At 32.8% G+C, this 20,857-nt stretch overlaps 3 protein-coding genes and 1 non-coding gene across 5 annotated transcripts; 2 read left to right on the top strand and 2 right to left on the bottom strand.

The window, feature by feature from the left end:
* Nucleotides 1-977: 977 nt before the first annotated feature.
* TRNAP-AGG lies at nucleotides 978-1,049 on the bottom strand. Its single transcript has one exon. It is a non-coding gene; the product is annotated as a tRNA-Pro (tRNA).
* A 3,129-nt stretch (nucleotides 1,050-4,178) lies between these two features.
* On the top strand, nucleotides 4,179-6,673 carry LOC123192511 (heat shock cognate 70 kDa protein 2-like). Its single transcript, XM_044605093.1, has 2 exons — nucleotides 4,179-4,495; nucleotides 4,814-6,673. The coding sequence occupies exons 1-2, from the start codon at nucleotides 4,282-4,284 to the stop codon at nucleotides 6,556-6,558; spliced, it is 1,959 nt and encodes a 652-aa protein (XP_044461028.1). The 5' UTR covers nucleotides 4,179-4,281; the 3' UTR covers nucleotides 6,559-6,673.
* A 408-nt stretch (nucleotides 6,674-7,081) lies between these two features.
* LOC123192512 lies at nucleotides 7,082-9,864 on the bottom strand. 2 transcript variants are annotated; one of them, XM_044605095.1, is made up of 2 exons: nucleotides 9,621-9,864; nucleotides 7,082-8,895 (listed from the first exon to the last, which is right to left on the bottom strand). In XM_044605095.1, exon 2 carries the CDS (start codon nucleotides 8,848-8,850, stop codon nucleotides 7,366-7,368), a length of 1,485 nt encoding a protein of 494 aa, XP_044461030.1. In that variant the 5' UTR covers nucleotides 8,851-8,895; nucleotides 9,621-9,864; the 3' UTR covers nucleotides 7,082-7,365. The 2 variants fall into 2 exon arrangements, with proteins under 2 accessions (XP_044461030.1, XP_044461029.1); XM_044605094.1 differs by having other exon boundaries at nucleotides 7,082-9,107; nucleotides 9,621-9,863.
* A 7,968-nt stretch (nucleotides 9,865-17,832) lies between these two features.
* On the top strand, nucleotides 17,833-19,520 carry LOC123192558. Its single transcript, XM_044605142.1, has one exon. It carries the CDS (start codon nucleotides 18,271-18,273, stop codon nucleotides 19,222-19,224), a length of 954 nt encoding a protein of 317 aa, XP_044461077.1. The 5' UTR covers nucleotides 17,833-18,270; the 3' UTR covers nucleotides 19,225-19,520.
* The last annotated feature ends 1,337 nt before the right edge of the window (nucleotides 19,521-20,857 follow it).

The raw sequence follows: 20,857 nt of genomic DNA, 5'->3' as shown, positions 1-20,857 counted from the left end.
GATACGAATAAGTGCTCTTCAAGTTAGTGCCAAACTCCAATTACAAACTTTATTTAGATAAATTGCTTAGCTTCCCACTAGGAATTACATCTATATTACAAAATATTTTAGAGCGTTAATATTGTGATAATTCAAAATATAAAATATGGATAAAACCTTTTGTTTAGCTCTTCTCTTGGGTTGTTAAAACAATATTTATTAACATTGAATTATTAAGTGGATACAAAGATGCAACATAATACAAAAAGGTTACTGGTATTACAGTTCTTTTTGTACTCTGTTGCACCTTTGTATCCGCTTAATAATTCAATATCTTCTTAAACTTTTAAATCTTGCCTATTTTCATTGACCATCTGATAATCTCCATATCTTTCGGCTTAATACCAAGCTAGTTATCAATGTGTCTCGATAAGATATTGATTTTGGAGAATGGTTATAAGAATGATTGTTAACTTTTTTATAAAGGTTTTATAGTGTATCTTATAATATTTCTTATGTGTAATTCCTTTAGTGTAGTGATAAACTCAATTCAGTCTTGTTTTTTTTTTTTTTCTTTTGTATAGATACTTTATATTTATAGGACGAATGAAAAATAATACTTTCAAATAACGTATCTAAATATTTATAAACAAATATAATTCTCAAGATTTATTTTTATTTTAATTGAGTTAAAACAAAATAATTATATGTCGTTATGATCTTGATCTAGTAGGAAACGGAAATTTTCCGTTGTAGACATGTGAAAAAATAAGAAGGAAAGAATCTTGTTGATTTTGAATAAATCATGCTGTTAAACTCTAAACCTCACCACACATCTTGTTACCACTGTGTAGATGCAACAAGTGGGTGAAGCAATTGAAGCAAAACACCACTTAAATTGTTGGCTAATATTAAAATGCTCGCTCCATGAATTCCTTTCGTTAAGTAGACGGTTGATATAAAAGAATTTCTTATTAATTCGAAAAGTGAATTGGCATGGGGCATTCCGAGAATTGAACTCGGGACCTCTCGCACCCTAAGCGAGAATCATACCACTAGACCAAATGCCCTACGTGATTTTCGGCTTTATAGAATAAAATGATGTTCGCTCAAAACTCAAGCGTGGTTTTCAGAGAAACAAGCTAATAACTAATTAATTTTTTTATTATTATATTATTCCCAGAGTGAAGTGATAATATCAGGAATATTAATTAAAATAATATTAATCATACTCATTTTATAAATATAAATATGTATATATTTATATATCTAAAATAAATATACATAAATTTATTAATTAATTATTAAATAGCTGAATGATAACATAAGTGTTACATAAAATATTGAATTTTTACGGTAACGAAACAACAATATAATCAATTGATTTGCCTCGAATAAATGATAGTTTTGAACTCGAAAGCCTTTGGAGACAGACAACAGAATCAATAGATTTTTATGGGAAAGATTGGATTGGATTGTAATCCTAATAATTGTAATAAATCAATTAAAATACTTAGGTGGACAATTCTAGTTGTCTTAAAGCTCAACCACAAGCATAACAGTGAAGGGATAATCCCACATCCCAAGACGAGAACAAAATCAATTATAACATAACAAACAAACAAAAACAAAATTTAAAGACAATTTCTAGTGATGATGGCTTCATTTTATGATTATAAGTTGTCTCATTTGAGAGTCAATGAAGAGAAGAGTACTCAGTCATTACCGCATGGTGAAGACCCTTTTCCTTCCTAACCGGTGCCCCCATATACAATTACTTTCTAATTATAAAAAAGTATAAATTTGATCAATAAATCAATAACTAAATAAACTGTTCATACGAGATTTGATAAAATCGATTTATTTAGTATTTATCGATAATTAAAAAATATAAAGATAGAGGAGAAATAAATTTTAACCCACCAATGAGAGAGAAAGAAAAGTTTCATATATTGAAAAGAAAAGAAGATGAAATCATAATAGTGTTTGAAATTATGAAAAAAAGTGGAAAATAAAATCGATTTTTAATCTATTAAAAAATAATGTGTGAATTGTGTTTTAAATTATTTTTATATTTATGAAATACTTTAAAATATTTCATATCAATTTTGGGATGTTTTGAAAACGAAGTATGTATTTTCTGTTTCCAAAACATAGTGTGTATTTGTCCTTCATAGCTTTTTCTTATCACCTTTTTTCACATTGATAAATGGATTCAAGTCATATTCGCATGTTGATCATCCATTGCATAAGCCATTTTTGGTATAGTGCAATGCAACATGGGCAGGCTATGGTGATGCACCTTTCAGAATTTGGTTAGGAAAGTGATATGATGGCAAAAAAGAAGTCAACAGATTAAGACAAGAAATCAAAGTTCCTAGTTCATAGGATTCCCACTTCCCAAACACCTTTAGCATGAAGTTGCATACTTTTCAAACTAAGTAATCATTAATTCAATAAATCTTGTCAGTCATAACTCTTCCTGCTTATAACTCAGGCCCCGGATATATTTGAATTCTACATTTGCATGCTGCTAAGAAAACTCCCAAGTTCGAGTTAAAGATGAAGAATGAAGCATTTATTCTGTTTATACTTCTCTTCCTTGTAGCTTCCCATTGTAGTCCCTCCAGAGCTATCTCAAATATTCCGGCAGGCCAGCAACTATAAGTATTATAATGTGTTATTGTCTATGATGATGAATTACTTATACTTTCTGTGATGTTTAATTCATGCAGTTGATTTGAAGCTTGAACCAGCAAAACCAAGGGCACTGATCACGACAAGCTCAGAGTTATCAGCCATTTGGGCGAGTAAGGTAATTCTCTTTTTGGTGTTTGTTTAGTTTCTGACCAGTTTATGAAAGTTGTTAATCCTGTTGTTGTTTGTGTGAAAAGATAAAATTAAGAAAACAGGTGAGAGACGGTAGGAAGAAAGTGCCTTCTGGACCAAACCCTATTGGAAATGAGCGCCCACCATCCAAGCCATCCAAGCCATGAAAGCAGGTGGAGTGGAGGTGGTGAATGAGAGGAAATTTGGTCTTATTTCACTGCTGCATGAATGATACATATGATGATGATGAGGGTCTTTCTGCAGAGAATTTTATCTTTTAAGTTGATGCTATTATGTATATAAGAAGGCTCTTGCTCCTCTCTCATGCTTCTTCTAATTAATTGTCATGTGATTTATATTTTATGTTAATTTCCTTTCATTAGACATTGTTATTTGAATATCAAAGTGTCTTCAAGGTAAATACGAAGGGAATTTATTTATACCCTATCTCCTAATCAGATATTATTATTTTTATAACTTTATGCGGATGATAGTTATAACAAAAATAAAATTATATGTACATATTTTTAGTATATAATATAAGATATAGATGATATGTCATTACTTAATTAGATGTCATTATTTTTGAAAATATAATTTATTGATTTTTCACATTAATGAAGTTTTTAGAAATTTTCTCAATAAGTTATCACTATGTTTATATTTTAAAATAATAATAATAATGAAAAATAAGCTTTGTAGGAAGAGGAGTGTCTTTCTTGTCTTCTTCTAGGAAGATGAGATCTTCATCTTTGTCTTTATCTTTGTCTTAGTCTTATTAGCTTCATTCGACATTGGTCAGACGTTTAAGTGAGAGAAGAGAGATCATCGAAGGGAAAGAAAGTGTTGGGAGAGAGAGATCGTCATCAATGACACAAAAAATGAGATCAGAGTATGAAAACTAAACTCTAAAAGAAGAAATGTCACTTTTTTAAACTTAACCTAGGGGGAAATGATTATTTCTTAGGGTTTTAAGGGGGGGAGGAGAATAAAATAAAATTTTAAAGAGTTAGAGTTTTATTAACTTTAACAGTATATAGGTGGGTAAAAAGATTTACAAAATTAAGGGGCGGGGACTGATATAAAAAGATACTTTAGGTGGCAATAAGTTCTTTGGCCTATTTTACGCACGTCAGTCGATACGGTATACCAGTACCATCTTCTGCATTACTCTATACCTATAAGTTAGAACATGGGAATACTTGTCCCATACAAATAAATAATAAAATAAAGTCAAAAAGAGAAAAATCAACGGCCAAACAAACCGAGAAAATGGGATTGGTTAAAAATCCAAATTAACGGCCTAGATTGTGTGAATGGAACATTCTAGAACTCAAAACGAAGCTATAAAATAAACCCTCGTGGCCTCCTCGTCCTAAGTCTCTTCACTGTCTAACGAGAAATAATAACAAATCGAAGAAAATCTTTTCGATCGTATCTAAACCGTAAGTTCAGAAGCAAGAACTATATCAGATGGCTGGAAAAGGAGAAGGACCGGCAATCGGGATCGATCTGGGGACTACGTATTCCTGCGTCGGCGTGTGGCAGCACGACCGTGTGGAGATCATAGCCAATGACCAAGGCAACAGAACGACCCCGTCCTACGTGGCGTTCACTGATACGGAGCGTTTGATTGGTGACGCTGCTAAGAATCAGGTCGCTATGAACCCCATCAACACCGTTTTTGGTACGATTTTGTCTCTCTGTAAATTTAGCTAATCTTATATAATATATTCTCTTGAGTTTATCAAGATTTGTTTGGCTTAATATTTTTACTGTTTGCTTTTAAAATGTTATATTTTAGGCTTATATTACGTTCAGTTTTTCTAGATTGTTTAATATTTGATCAACAATGTAATGTTTCACGGCGAATTGTTTCTTTTTTGTTTGTTTGTTATGTTTTACAGATCAGAGAGTTTTAAAGATTAGAAGTATTGATGTTCTATTTATAAAAAATTATTTTTGTAATCTATACTTTTTTAACGTTTATTTATCACCAATGTAGATGCGAAGAGGTTGATTGGTAGGAGATTCAGTGACGCGCCAGTCCAGAGTGACATTAAGCTTTGGCCATTTAAGGTCGTTCCTGGGTCGGGTGATAAGCCCATGATTACTGTGAATTACAAGGGCGAAGAGAAACAATTTGCAGCAGAGGAAATCTCTTCTATGGTGCTCATGAAGATGCGTGAGGTTGCTGAGGCTTTCCTTGGCTCTGCTGTTAAAAATGCAGTGGTTACTGTCCCTGCTTATTTCAATGACTCCCAGCGTCAGGCTACAAAGGATGCTGGTGTCATTGCTGGACTCAATGTTATGCGTATTATTAATGAGCCCACGGCTGCTGCCATTGCTTATGGTCTTGATAAGAAAGCCAGCAGTGTTGGTGAAAAGAATGTTTTAATTTTTGATCTTGGTGGTGGTACTTTTGATGTATCTTTGCTTACTATTGAAGAGGGTATTTTTGAAGTGAAGGCCACCGCTGGAGACACTCATCTAGGTGGTGAGGATTTTGATAATAGAATGGTCAATCACTTTGTGCAAGAGTTTAAGAGAAAGAACAAGAAGGATATTACTGGAAACCCCAGAGCTCTTAGGAGATTGAGGACTGCTTGTGAGAGAGCAAAGAGGACTCTTTCATCTACTGCACAGACTACAATTGAAATTGATTCTTTGTATGAGGGTATTGATTTCTATTCAAGCATTACTCGTGCCAGATTTGAGGAGCTTAACATGGATCTCTTTAGAAAGTGTATGGAGCCCGTTGAGAAGTGTTTGAGAGATGCTAAGATGGACAAGAGCAGTGTCCATGATGTTGTCCTTGTTGGTGGTTCCACTAGAATTCCCAAAGTGCAGCAACTTTTGCAGGACTTTTTCAATGGAAAGGAGCTGTGCAAGAGCATTAACCCAGATGAAGCTGTTGCCTATGGTGCTGCTGTTCAGGCAGCTATCCTGAGCGGTGAGGGTAATGAAAAAGTGCAGGATCTATTACTCTTGGATGTCACCCCTCTATCTCTTGGGTTAGAGACTGCTGGAGGTGTCATGACTGTGTTGATTCCAAGGAATACCACAATTCCAACAAAGAAGGAGCAGGTGTTTTCAACTTACTCTGACAACCAACCTGGTGTGCTGATTCAGGTTTACGAGGGTGAGAGAGCAAGAACTCGGGACAACAATTTGCTGGGCAAATTCGAACTTTCTGGCATTCCTCCAGCTCCAAGGGGTGTTCCTCAGATTACTGTCTGTTTCGATATAGATGCTAATGGCATTTTGAATGTCTCTGCTGAAGACAAGACCACTGGCCAAAAGAACAAGATCACAATTACAAATGACAAGGGAAGATTATCCAAGGAAGAAATTGAGAAGATGGTTCAGGAGGCTGAGAAGTACAAATCTGAGGACGAAGAGCACAAAAAGAAGGTTGAAGCAAAGAATGCCTTGGAGAACTATGCTTACAACATGAGGAACACGGTGAAGGACGACCAGATTGGCTCCAAACTCGCTGCAGAAGACAAGAAGAAGATTGAGGACGCAATTGAACAGACTATTCAGTGGTTGGATAACAATCAGCTTGCAGAAGCAGACGAATTCGAGGACAAGATGAAAGAGTTGGAAAGCCTTTGCAATCCCATCATAGCCAAGATGTACCAGGGTGGTGCTGGTGCCGGTGCCGGTGCTCCGGATGCAGGTATGGGTGAAGATGTTCCTCCTGCTGGTGGCAGTGGTGCTGGTCCCAAGATTGAAGAAGTCGATTAAGTTGGTAGAATTAGATTACATATTCTACTAGAACTTCTAATTTTTAAATATGACGTCATGTTTTATATTTTTGTTTGGCGGATATAAATAGTAGTCTATCAGCATCAATTTTCTATTTTTTCCCGGATATGGGTTTCAAATTCTATAGCCAAACATTCACGGCATTTACCAGATTGCTAGGAATTATGAACGTCACTGGATAATAGAAGCCAAGGCTTAACATAAGAGGTAAGTTGGTTTATATTGATTCACTTAAGGAAATAAGCTGGCGTTTTTCACTCCAACTGATACGAGATATATATTAACTGTAAGAGATTCAAAGCAAACAATAGAATAATTTTTAACATGTATCCATCATTTCGCTTCTGTTAAGCAATCTAGAAACCGTTGAACAATTAATGCAAGCTTAAGTCAATAACAACAACTTGCTAAAGCCTATTATAGCCAATTGCATATCTACTTCTGAAGAAAAAAGGAAAAATCTATGGACCATTAACAGTAACAGTAATAGTTTCCAAGCAAATGATAGAATAAACGTTTTATATATATACCCTTCATTTCGCTTCTTTAAAAGCAATGAAGGTAACTGTAGAACGATTAACGCAAGCTTAAGCCAGTGACAAAAACTTGCTAAAACCTATTATAGCCAGCCAATTGCATACCTACTTGTAAAGAAAAAAGAAAAATCAATGGAACACCAAGACAGATCCGGAAAAATGCAAGTTTCATTTCACAGATTTCCTTGATGGAATGAGGTTAGTAAACAATGAAGCACCAACCATCCTTACATGTCACACAAATGCTTCTTTAAGGTCTCCAAGGAGAGGGGCGAAGGCATACATGGACCTCATGTTCTTCTGGTCCTTCACGACTTTTGGGCACAATAATTTCAAGCATTGTTCCTGTTTCATCCCGATATGCTTCTAATTTAGCATCTTCTGGGATGCGTTTCTGAAGGGGAATTTCCCTAATAAATTCCCCTGGAGGGCAATGCTCTGGTGTTGGATCAGTTAGCTTAAATGTTCTATCATGCCTTTTAATGAATGGCATGTTGGCTGTACTAACACAAGATATCTTAACAATCCCATGAGAGTGAGTATTCCTCCAAGTTACTTTCACCCTTTCAAGATCAGCAAAAGGCAGACTGACGATGATCAAGAACCCTTCATTGTCTTCATAAATTGTTTTTGCAGCTGTGACAGGCCCAAAAACTTGCTTCATTACTCCACTAAATTCGTTGATCCATGGAGATTCAACCAGCCGGATTTTTGTATCAAGTGCTCTTTCAGAATGTGAACTATTAGTTATGCAAGAATCATCATCACTCCCACGTTGGAAACAATCCTTTTTCCGCTTTTGACAGGCAGGTGAAACATCCATTCTGTCACCATTGCTGTGATCTGATGGCTGTGTTGACAAATTCAAGCCAGTCCCATTTAGCAATTTTCTTGTGTGGGGATTTCTGCTAGTCTTCAATGAAGGAGGAGGGCGTTCAAGCTCAAATTCTGACTGATTCCTCCACGAACTGAATTCACTTGCTTCAAGAGGGATAGAGAAGTTTATATCACGGCCTGTGAGCTCCATCCACCTCTTCTTCTCTTCCTCATCAAGATTCATGATGTTGGGAGACCGTACAACTTCAATCCCATGAACACATTGTGGGTTAGACAGACCCCTGTAATGCTTTCTCTGCATTCTGTGAGACCGAACAAAACCCTTATCCACATTGAAAGGAAAAGGGCGCTCTCCTTGTCGAGAGTGCCCATTCATATAACTCCTGAGCTGCATCTTGCCCAATGCATTTTCAGGCCTCTCTTTGAAAACCCACATATACATATTCTCCATATCATGCTGAACCAAGAAAGCATCCAGCTGCAAGTCTGATTTCTCATACCCAGAAATGCCTTTAGCATCCCAAACAATCTTACACTTTGATTTCTCATTTAAAACAGGCTTGAAATAGAAAGAGAAGAAGAACCAAGCACCCCATACACTATCAAGCCGCTTAGTGAATTTTTTTGTAGCTTTTGGGATGTGAACAACTGTTTCAGCCTCCCAAATTTGAGGCCCAAGACCAACATCTAAGATATCACATGGATCACTCCAAGCCAGGAGAGGGGGCGTATGTTCAGATGACAACGGAAGATTGATATCTGGCGGCCGAGAAAGTACTGCAGATCGATTGATCTCCCTCTCCAATTCATCATGTGATAAAAAACCTGAATCCATCGACAAAAGTGTGGATGGATGGTAATTCTCAATTGACAAGGCTGTAAGTGAAGCTTCCCCCATATTTGTTTCTTCTTCGCGGGCTTCTGCGGTGCAATTTTGATCTAACTGAAGTAGGAGAAAATCACCTCACAAATATCTCAATATGTCAAAGAAACCCATAAATTATCAATCAATCCACAAAACCACAAAGAGAGTTCACATAAATCTTCATGATCCACTGACACAGAGATCCCCACAAAAAGTACTCAGAAAGATTCATCAAGCAAGTCAGAGAACACCAAACAAGAATAATTTAACATTGTAAGGTCAACCCCAACCTGCAAACAATTAAAAAAAAAAAAATTGTCTCATAAAAAACAAACGTTTAAATTCCATTCAACAAATATATTGAATTCTCAAGGAACCCATCCTTCAGTTTGGTTACTCTAAGAGAGAGAGAGAGAGAGAGAGAGAGAGAGAGAGAAGTTAAGTGCATCTTTTTCTCCTTGTTTTCTTTGTATTTTTGAATTATCCCATGAAAAAAAAAATAAAGAAATCAGCTTTATAAATCCAAATCAATTTGGATTCAACTCAGATAATCAAGGCTTTATTTATTTATATATTTATCTAATTTAGGGTTTCCATATTAAAAATTTAAGATATAAAACTTAAAATTTCCTTTCTTTTTCTCCGCTTTCTCAGCAACCAAACAGCCTAACAGATAAAAAAAAAAATTCCAAAACCCGCAGAACGATCAGAATCTCATAAAACCATTGGAATCTAACGAATAAAGTAGAGATTCGAAGCAATCAAATCAACAACCAAAAATTTAAAGCCCACAAAAAAATTACCCAAAAAGAAAGGCTTCTGAATCAAGAGAAACAGAGAGACTCGACAGCCGGATCCCCAATTGAGCGATTGAAAGAGAAGTAGGCTGGGTAAAAGAAAGTCCGTTTAAAGAGACGGTGTTGCAGAAAACACCTACACCAGTCACGCACACATTGTTGTAATTATGAGATTACATCACATCTTCCAAAGGAAATTGTTATAAAATAAGTGGCAAGAAGAGACAATCGTTGAAATTGATGGTGTCTTATTAGGAACACACAACACAACACAACATTGCTTATTAAAAGGCAAAAATTTCGTCAAATTATTTAGGTCAATTCACTTATCAATAATACATTACATTCATTAAGCCCAAAAGCACTTATTCTCCAAGAAAATTTTATTTTATTAATAATATTAAAAAATATATATTTTATTATATGTTTTTTAAAATTTTTAAAATTTATAATTTTATTCTATCTAAAATTTTTTAATTTAAAAAAATTACAGTTTTTTCTCTAAACTTAAAAGCTTTTCTTCTATCCTTCGGATCATCATCTTCGATAATGACGACTTCTCCTCTTTAGATCTCTCCGGAGTAAGTTAAAATTATGTGATAAGTTGGGCGAAAAATAATCCTTACCAATTACTTTGCTTGGATTGGATTGAGGTCTGCTTCTTCTAGTGCCATCAAAGTGATAAGCGATTGGTACTGTGCGAACAATTATTTATATTTATTTCGAGATTCGTCCTTGCACTTTTCATATTTTTACGTTTTCCATTGAAATAGTCGAAGATGAAAAACAATTTGGTGAAGGTTTGGAAGGAATGTGGTGGTGGCATGTGCATCATCATCATCAGTTGTCACTGCACCACATCTGCACGGCACTGTCTCCTTTTTCTAGGCAAAAGCCAAATTTGATTTTAATTAAAAAGAGAAGCAATCATCTAAGTGATTAATATTATTAAATATTCAACAACTTCAAAACATGGAGCTTTCTCTTGTGATATAGATAGTTATATATTATTAATATAGATTATTATTTTTTAAATAAATAATAATATAATATAATATAATATAATATAATATAATATAATATAATATAATACTTGGTGCATAATAAATAAAATTAGGTTTCTAACAACCATGATTTGAGCAATTATGTGAACTTTACTAGCTCCATTCACTATGAGAATTATTATTATATTAAACAAACCATATGAGCCAGCCAGCCCCATTAAGGTTGATATTGGCCTTATATGTCATTTTCTTCACACAAAAAAAATATATATATAAATTTACTTATGTAATGTCAGAAGAAGCAGGAGTCCCAGATCTCACCTGCAGAAATGTGCATGAATGTTCTTTGGAAATTAAAAAAGTTATCCCAAATAAGAATTTTGTATAAAACAGTACATGTGCTTTTTTATTAGGTAGGATTTAGGAACATAATAACTCTCACAAGGCAAGGCAAGGCAAGGCAAGGCAATGCTCTTCATTTGCCTCAACTTTTCTGTTGGGTTTCAGGTCTTTCTCTAGTCCCATTTTAGTGATAAGTGATGGTGATCTGTGAACAATAATTTTTATTTATTTCAAGATTCCTCCTCTCACTTTTCTGTTAGGGAAGTGAAAAAACGAGGCTGGATAATTTGATAATTTTTTTTTTTTTTTTACTTCCGACTGAAGGGTGACCCCACTTCATACACTTTTTTAATATAGAGTAAATTAAATTTTAGATTTTAATTTTATAATTAATTATTATATAAAAAAAATTAAAGTTTAATGTTCATATAGATTTGTTGAGTTTTGTATCCAAAATCTTGATTTTGAAAATCCCAAGCTAGTATCACTCAAATTACTTTTTAGGGTTCCATCAAATCACTATTACTAATAATAGATTTTAATTTTTTATTATCTGACAAATATAATAATAAAAAAATTAATTACTAAAAAGTCAAAAGATTTATTATCATCTAAGGTTTAGTTCATTGTGAAACTTTTACTTGTTCAGTTTTAAAAACTCAAATATCCACTTATCAACTGTTAAAATAAAAAAAAATTTGTTAATATTAAAAATATAGTTTTTATTTAACCCGTAATTAAAAAAATAAAATTTTATTCACCTTTTTCATCTTAATTTTAGATATTGATAATTTTTTTTTTAATATAATTTTGAAAACTTACTTTTTCCCCCTAAAGTTTATTTTTGTCTTCCTTCTCCGATGATCAGACTTACATTGAAACCGTCTTTAACATATCTTCTTTCTTTGTCGACGCTCTCTTACTTTGAAGTCGGTAAAATGTCAAAGACGAATCGATAAAATCGACTGAAGAAGATGAGGAGTTGAAGTCAAGCAAAGACAAAGAGCTGAAGTCAGGTGTTTGAAAACGAAGATGAAGAGCAGATGACATTTTTTCTTTGACAATCGGTTTTAAACTAAGATGGGGAAAGTAGATAATTTTTTTTAAAAATTTTGGTTAAATAACTATTATACTCTCGATACTAATAAATTTTTTAAAATTTTAACATTTGATAAATAGATATTTAAATTTTTAAAAATTAACAAGAAAAAATTTAATGATAGACTAAACTTTTGGTTGGGAATAGGTCTTTGGCCTTATTTAAAATAATGTTTAACTAGAACCAAGACCCACTCAAGGCGTTGAAGACCAAGAATAATCAGTGCAAGTTTCATAAACGGTGCGGTAGTTTGTATGTATATTCAGCAGCGGTGCATGTGCATGATCAAAAATGGTATTTTGTGGATGAGGAGCAGCGGTTGCCTTGTTTGTTTGTCTAATGCTACTTTAAGCTCTCAGTTATCACTGCACCACATCTGCACTCTCTCCTTCTTCCAGGCAAGAACTGAATTCGATTTTTGCAGTAGTTTAATGAAAAAGTAAAGCAATTAGCTATGTGATTAACATTAAACATTCAACAATTTCAAATCATGAGCCTTAAACTTATAATATAAACAATTATGTGAACTTAACTAGCTCCATTCACTGTGAGATTTATATTAAACAAACCATATGAGCCATTAAGGTTGAAGTTGGCCTTATATGGTTCATGCCACATGTCCGTTTCTTCACAAAAAAAATAAAATAAAATAAAATTGAGATGGTGCTCTTAGTCATATAATGTCAGAAGAAGCACAGGTCCCAGATACCACCTGCTTTTATTCCATAATTTTATAATATCAAAACGAAACATCATCAAATCTAATGTACATGGATGTTCTTTGGAAATTTCAAAATAGATATCCCATATTTTCCCAAATAAGCAATTTGCATTGTTATGTGGGCATGTAATGATTCTGATTAGACAGTGCTCTTCTTGCAATTTTCGTGGCTGCCATATTGTTTTAACTTGTTTATTAAGGACTTAATTGACCAATATTGCTAATCACTTTCTATATTGGAAGATGAAGGTGGCGACTTATCTGGTAATCCCAGAGTATCAGTAATTGTGGTAGGCCCTGGAGCGGCTGCATTTGTGATTGCAATCTACCGTTGCTTCGTGCAAGTGTCACTTTGCTCTGCCGAGACCACTAGAACCCAAAACTTCTATGCCTAGGAATGAATTTTAGCTAAACTACTTCGAACTTAAATGCACGTTTGGTTAGTAAGAGTTGAACTTAAGGTGGAACTCCGGCTCAATAATCAGTGTAAATTGTATAGTTTATTAATGATTTAACTATTTGATACTGATGTTTATCTCCCTCACATTATTGTTTACATATTTAATGTTGTTGTTCATTTCATTGATATTACTATTTATCAATTCAAATGAATTCGAAATTTAATTAAATAATCTAAATTCAAATAAACCTTTATTCAAACTAAACTTAGCTTCAATCCATCTCTATTTTAGTTCAATGACATCAAGACGGCAAGCAATTTTGCGGAACTCAGCAGCCAAGTTCATCTAGGCCCATAAATACCGCAAAGGTAATGGGGGCTTCGTGGGCGACGACAGCCTTTATTCTGTGCCTGTGCGAATTTGGAGAGGGCAAAGAAGCAGGCACATTGCCTGGATGTTCGCTTTATTCTCACTCAAATTGCCCTATGCATTTGGGTTCGGACCAAGACCCTATTTGGGTTGTGCATTTGGAGACAGAGACTCCAAAGGACCGGGCCTTGGGGGCAGGCGGGGCTCCATTGTCAGGTCTGATTCGGGAGATGCCAAAATTTAACTTTAGTAGCTAACTCATCTTCTTTTGTAAAATGGAATCTACACAATAAACAATCAAGTAAGTTAGAAAATTTGGTCAATTTTTAATCATCCACCACTTTTATCACAATCCTGGCCGGTCCTATACTCCTTCCTATAAGTTCCAATGCCTTGACTTCTAAACATTCAACATTCTTCTTATCAACAATGGCTAACAATTTCTCACGAGTTCCCAGTTTCAATTTCAATGCAATCCTTGTAGCCATTATCGTCATTGCCACAGCCGGTGCACTGCTAGTAATCTACCATTTCATCATCCGCTGTTGCACCAGAGGGCAAACCCTCTTCTCGCATCAGCAGATGCCGCAAAACTCACTGTCTCTTGCCGACCATTTCCATCAAAACTTGCCACCAAACAGCTTGGAAGATTCAATCACTGAGCTCATCCCCACTTGCAAGTTCACCAAAGACATTGGGCTGGCGTCAAATTCTGAAGATGTTACTTGCGCAATTTGCTTATGCGAGTTTAACGACGGTGAGGCCATCAGGGTTTTGCCTGAATGTTTGCATTCATTTCACGTTCATTGTATTGATATGTGGCTTTATTCTCACTCGAATTGCCCGATCTGCCGCGCCGATACGCCGGTTCATGATCTTCACATTGTTGCCGGGTTTCATGCGAATAGTAGCATGGGAAACATCATAAGCCGGTGAGCAATTCTATTTTGTTTTTTTATTTATTGTTATTGTCCCATCAATACTGTCGAAATAAAATTTTGATTCTATCAGAAGCACAATGAGAGGTTGTTTATTATTATTATTCATTATTTTCATTTTGTTTTGTACAGGTAGTGATGAGAGGCCGTCTTGCACTACGATTAAATAATTTTTTCTTTATATTTTGAGTTTAAAAGGTTACTTTGTTTACAAACGTGAGAACGTTTGGTTTGAATAATATTTTATTATCAAAATAATAAAATTATTTTAAAAATAGATTATTAAAAAAATTATTAGGTATAAATGATTACTACGTTTAATAAAATTTGATAAAAATAAATAATATAAATAATTAATGTATTTGGTTAACAATAATAAAAAAATACTAGTAAATTATTTTACTTAAATTTCTTTGAATATAATTATTTTTAAATATTTTTTATATTAATTAAAAATAAATTTATTTTTATCTTACAAAATTAATAAATAATAATATAATTATAATAAAACTAAAATTACCTTAGTAATATTTTAATATCTAAGGTAAAGATGGTAATCAGATTACCACCTATATTATTTACTACGTTAATATTACTAATAGAAGATTACTATAATATTTTATTATTGATACATCAAATAAGGTAATATAAGTAATAAAAGATAAATTATCAAAGTAATATTTAAAACACTCCAACCAAACGGCTTCTAAATGTCATCAGTTGTCATGACTAGTAAAATTTGGCCAAGAAAGAGTTTTAGTAGAAACTTAATCAATTTCATATGCATATTAAGGTGGTTTGGATATGCACAATTTGTCGTATTAAGCCAATAAAATAAAATAAAAACTAAGTAGATGAAGGAAATTACATGAATGCCCTTTTCCGAGAGGAGAATTTTTAATATTCTCCCCTTCAAGAAGAACATTACACTAAACCTTCAAATTGCGTACTTGAATTGGGGGTAAGTGTCTATGTTGTCGGAAATATGGGGTTATTGTAACCTTAATTCAATTGGGGGTTCACATAATATTTAATAAGACACCTAATTCCCATAAAAATTAAATGTACCCCCTAGTTCATATAATGGTTATTGAATTGGGGGAATACGTGTGAACTGTTGATATATAGTCGACATTATATATTTTTGTCAATTTCTGCAAAAATTACATCAATCTCATGCAAATACATTTCTATTTTTTCCAATCCCAACAATATTTGCATGTTAATAACTAAAACAATAATATCAAAATTCCTTAGATTGTGTAAATTACATTTTTAAAAGTCCAAATTCAAACACGGTAAAAAAATTAATACTTAAAGGGTAAAATATTAATTTTACTTTTCAAATATCTATAAAAAATTTTACATATCTAAACTTAATATTTTAAATATGATATTTTGATTTTTTCATAAGTTTGAAATATGTAATTTAGTTCTTGAAATTTCGGAAACCCTAATTGTCATCCTAAATAACCACAACCCATATTTTATTTCTCAAACCTCACAAACTATGCATGTCAACAACCACACAAGATTTCATTAACATATTGTAGGATTTGATATTTAGAGTGGGTCGATAGTATATTGATGGAGTTTATGGGCTTACTATTATAGATTGTGTGAGATTCATTCATTGATTTGAAGATCTCGTCGGTTTATCAATTTGACAATAATTGTGATTTGTGAATATGTTTGTTGTAGATCATGTGAGATCAATTCATTAACTTGAAGATTTTATCATAAACATTTTGATATCCGAGAAGATGTAGGGATAAAGATTTTGTTGTCAACATTGGAAGGGAAAAATAATAACCCATCATTACAACCACATGTAAATACTTGAAACAAATAGGAATAATTTGTCTCTAATCTAATTCTATACATTTTTATAGGAGGATGGCTTGCGGGTGGTGGCATTAGTGGTTAAGGGGGCTAACTAAACAATCTAAAAAATAGAGGGTGAATGTGAAAGAAAAGAAGGAAAAGACTTATGTTGATAAAAATATGGTATCTATTTTTTTTTATTTTATTAATTTAAGGTGACATGATAATTTTTAAAAATAAAATAATTATAGATAATATTATAATTTAATTTTTGAAAAATTAAATTAAATGTTCTAAATTCATATGCGCAAAGCAAAAAACTCCAATATTATTTATAAAAAGTCAAAATACCCACTCACGGGGCATTGTTAACCGGAGATGTAATGTTCACCGGAATTGCACTATTCACCCAGGTTTTTTTTTGGGAAATTAAATTAATTACCAAAAAAACAATATGTCTAAAGTAATAACAATTAAGTCGACACTTTTTCTAATACAAAACCCTTACACAAATTTATTCAAAATACTTAAGAATCAATTCGTATAATTAATTATACAAACACTCAAGAATCAACCCAATAATTTAAAAAATATATATTTTTAATAAAATAAAATTAAGTTAGAGTATACCCACTCATGAGCTACTGTTCACCCAAATTGGATTATTCACTATTCACATGTGAATTGTACTTTTTAACTCACAAATTCACTGTATAGGTAAAAAAATAACAAAATATTTATGAAAATATAAATAACGAAATATTTATGAAAATATAAATTATATGTCTTATTACTTATTAAAAATTTCATCAAATATAATTATATAAATAAATATATATATTAAAAAAATATGGTTTGATTCAATTTGATAATTATACAAATGAGATATTATTTACTCGCAAATTCAGAACAACTTTTCTTCAGTGATTTGTCTAATTTGAAAAAAAAAAGGTAAAAGAGGTTATTTTATCATTTCTTATCATGTTTTATTCATTTTAGTATTGAGATTTACATGATTAAAAGAAAATTTAGTTGGTTTTTATGTTAGAGTTTTTGGATTATACAATTGATTATATGAGTTGATTTTTGAGTGTTTTGGATGAATTTGTTACAGGGTTTTGTGTTATGATATATGTAAATCTGATTTTTGTTGCTTTTGATATATTATTTTTGGATAATTAATTTAATTTTTCAAAAAGAAACCCAGATAAATAGTATCTCATGAGCGGATATTTTGGTTTTAAATAAATAATATTGAGTAGTTTTGCTCTCACTATACGAATTTAGGTCATTTAATTTAATTTTTTTAACACAATATATATATTTTAATTTTGAATAGAAAAATGTAATTTTTGTTGCAATACTGACGAAAATAATTTTGGTCCAACAGTTGGGTGGGATAATGTGATTCACTCAAACTAACGAGACGTTTTTCCTCAATTGCCTCAGTTCTACTTGCTTTCTGCTTAACAGCACTTTGTTTTCAGATCATTGTTTTTTGTATTTATCGAGTACCACTCTAGTGAAACTTGTGGTTTGTGTTTCATTATTTGAGGCAAAATATTTGAAGTGTAAATATATCCAGTTCATCAAAATGAGCGGTTTAGACTTTAGCTCATGTGGGTTTATCTTCAAAAGCTTACTAATCATGCTTCATCTTCATCATTTGATAATGTGATTTTCAGAGAAATAAAGAAGCTTTCTTAGATATTTGCAAATAAAGTTGGAATGAATATACTAAAAACCTCTTTGATTGAAGAGAGAACCAGTAAGCTTTGATATTCTCTTGCAGTTCTAGTCAAGTTCATCACTTTGGTTCTTGGTCTTGGGCTCTTTTCAGTGAAGATCGAGGCTTTTCAGTGGAAAAAGTTGCTATTTACAAGTAAGTTTGTTTTTGGCTAAGTTTGATTGTCTTGAGTAGTTTGCTAAGTTGTTTACTAGTGAGATTTTGAGTAAAGATGAAATCTTTGAGTGGTGTCGGAGTTGGGTTGAGTGTTATTTTTGGTTGCCTTGTGTTGGCTTTAGTTGCTGAGCTTTACTATTTGCTATGGTGGAAGAAGAGGCTCACTGGTAGAGAGATAGAAAATGATTATAGCAACCCGGCAAGAGAATTTTTATCCATGTTTTGTTGGAGAAAGCCATCTAACTCTCTGAGACATTCAGCTTTGAATCCCCAAGAACGAGAAGTGTGTTCTTCTCTGAGAATTAATGATACCCTTGTTCAAGAACCTTACTCAAATAACAATGATTTCTTGCTTAAGCCTTTTGGCGATGATAATATAGATACAGACCTTATGAGGCTGCACAATCTTTCAGGGCCACCAAGATTTCTCTTCACAATTATTGAAGAAACAAAGGAGGATCTTGAATCTGAAGATGGCAAGTCTATAAGTGATAACAAGAGCAGAAAATGTTCAAGAAATAGAAGCTTAAGTGATTTACTTCTCACAGTGGAGACTCCATATTTAACCCCTCTTGCTTCTCCATCACTTTTCACTCCACCACTTACTCCTATGAACTCTTCCTACTACCAACATGGATTCAACCCTCTCTTTGAATCATCCACAGATTTTGAGTTCAATAAGATAAGGTCATCCCCTCCTCCAAAGTTCAAGTTTTTGCAAGATGCTGAGGAGAAACTTTACAGAAGGAAAATATTAGAATCTGAGAAGAAGGCTCATAAGACTGAAGGGTCAGTTCAAGAAAATGGAACCAAATCTCCTAGTTCAAATTTTCTCAAAGATGAGGAAGATGGATCCTTCATCACAATCATTGTTGATAGAAACAAAGAAAGAGAGCTCAATAATCATCATTGTAATCAACTTTCTCAGTTTCATTCAAGCTCTTCACAGGTACTTCCACTTGCATCTTCGCCTACAACATTTAGATCATCAGCAGCCAAGAAGAATTGATTCCGTTTGAGTTTTACATATTTTCTTTAGGGATTGTTTGGGGATGAATTTATAGATTAATCTAAATCATCTACAAAGCCCTTGTAAAATGTATCTTGTAGTATTTATTTTTAATTTTTATCTTGAATTAGAGGAGACAACATTCTCTGCAACATGGTGTTGAGAGTGTGTGGTCTAGTGAAAGTAAAAGTGGAGGACCTGTGGGGTTATTTGTTGTATTCAATCTCCATGTCTCCTGAGCTGTCTGAGACCTGTAATCATTCTTGTGAGTGATGGTACCACTGATTTCTTGTCCATTCATACACTTTTTTTCCCCTTTCTTTTCTTTTCTCTCCATACGTATGACACGCAAAGACATACACACGTAAAAAAATTTCCCTTGATCCACTTTCCCTTTTATTGGAAGCCTACCAGACTTTATGTTAAAAAATGTTTTGGACCGTCTGATCAACACCTGACAAAGGTGAAAAAAAGTGAAAATGAGAGTTTTCTCTGTATGTGAATGTGGTGGGTAAGGGAGATAGACAGCGTTGGGGTTTTGGGTTTTTTCCTAAACAACAAAAGGTATTAATTCGCCCGTGAAAATGTCTCGTGGGGATAGAGCGCCTGCCCACCTTCAAGAATCATTACAGCCATTTGCTTTCTTTTCTCAGATCTTTGTCATGTGGAAAATCTTAAGGTGACCTGCCTTATAATCATGAGTTCTAATGCTAAATGTAACTAACTGTTTAAACTGACCTTAGTAAGTTTTTTTTTTTTGTTTAAAGAGTTCAATCTTAAAACATTATTAGAAGAAATGATTTGAAAAACTTATCATGTGATTGTAAACTAAGAATCAAGCCAAATGGACCATCATATGACTGTATAAACAGTATCACTTGTAAGTATATACATAAATAATATTTTGAATGAATAGGGATTGATTGCAGAATAAGACATTGAAGGGAAAAAACCAGGTAAAACAAAAAAAGCCACCAAGCATCGGCAGACTTGGCTGTTCAATGTGCAGGCCTTTGCCTTCTTCTGGTTCATGCCACTCCAATCCTCCAACATCTGATACATGGCAGCTAATAATACATGAATTTGCTACACTGATATTTCACTTAAACCGAAAATCAAGTTAAAATGCTAGACAAGGGACTCCCATTGAGAGTCAAAACCTGCAGGCACATTAAACAAGACAACTGATATCAGAAAACATAAAGAAATAAATGTAGAATGGTAAAAGAAAATTCATAATTAAATAAATAATACTTAAATAAATACTAACTTTAATATATAAAAACATTTAATTAGGATTATGGTAAACTGGTAAAAAAATTAAATGAAAATAAATATTTAAATATAAAATAATTTCATAACTTCTTATAATAGTGCCATCTATACTTCTGATGATTTGATCAAAACTTTAAATATATGTCACCTATACTTCTAGTGACTTAATTATAATTTTAATAAATTTAAAATATTTTTGATATTTGGCAAATTAAGATTCTAAATAACATGCTGTGAAACCTAAAAATTTTTTGAAAATTTTAAATACACTTTAAAATTGTAATTTAAATTCATATAATCAGTTTATAAACAAAAAATTTCAAGTTTTATAAAATTTGATTACTAGCTAAAATAAAAT

The sequence above is a fragment of the Mangifera indica genome, chromosome 12, assembly GCF_011075055.1.
Source record: "Mangifera indica cultivar Alphonso chromosome 12, CATAS_Mindica_2.1, whole genome shotgun sequence".
NCBI classification, from domain to species: Eukaryota; Viridiplantae; Streptophyta; class Magnoliopsida; order Sapindales; family Anacardiaceae; genus Mangifera; species Mangifera indica.
The sequence above is the reverse complement of the archived record's forward strand: the minus strand, read 5'-3'. Positions and strand labels throughout refer to the sequence as shown.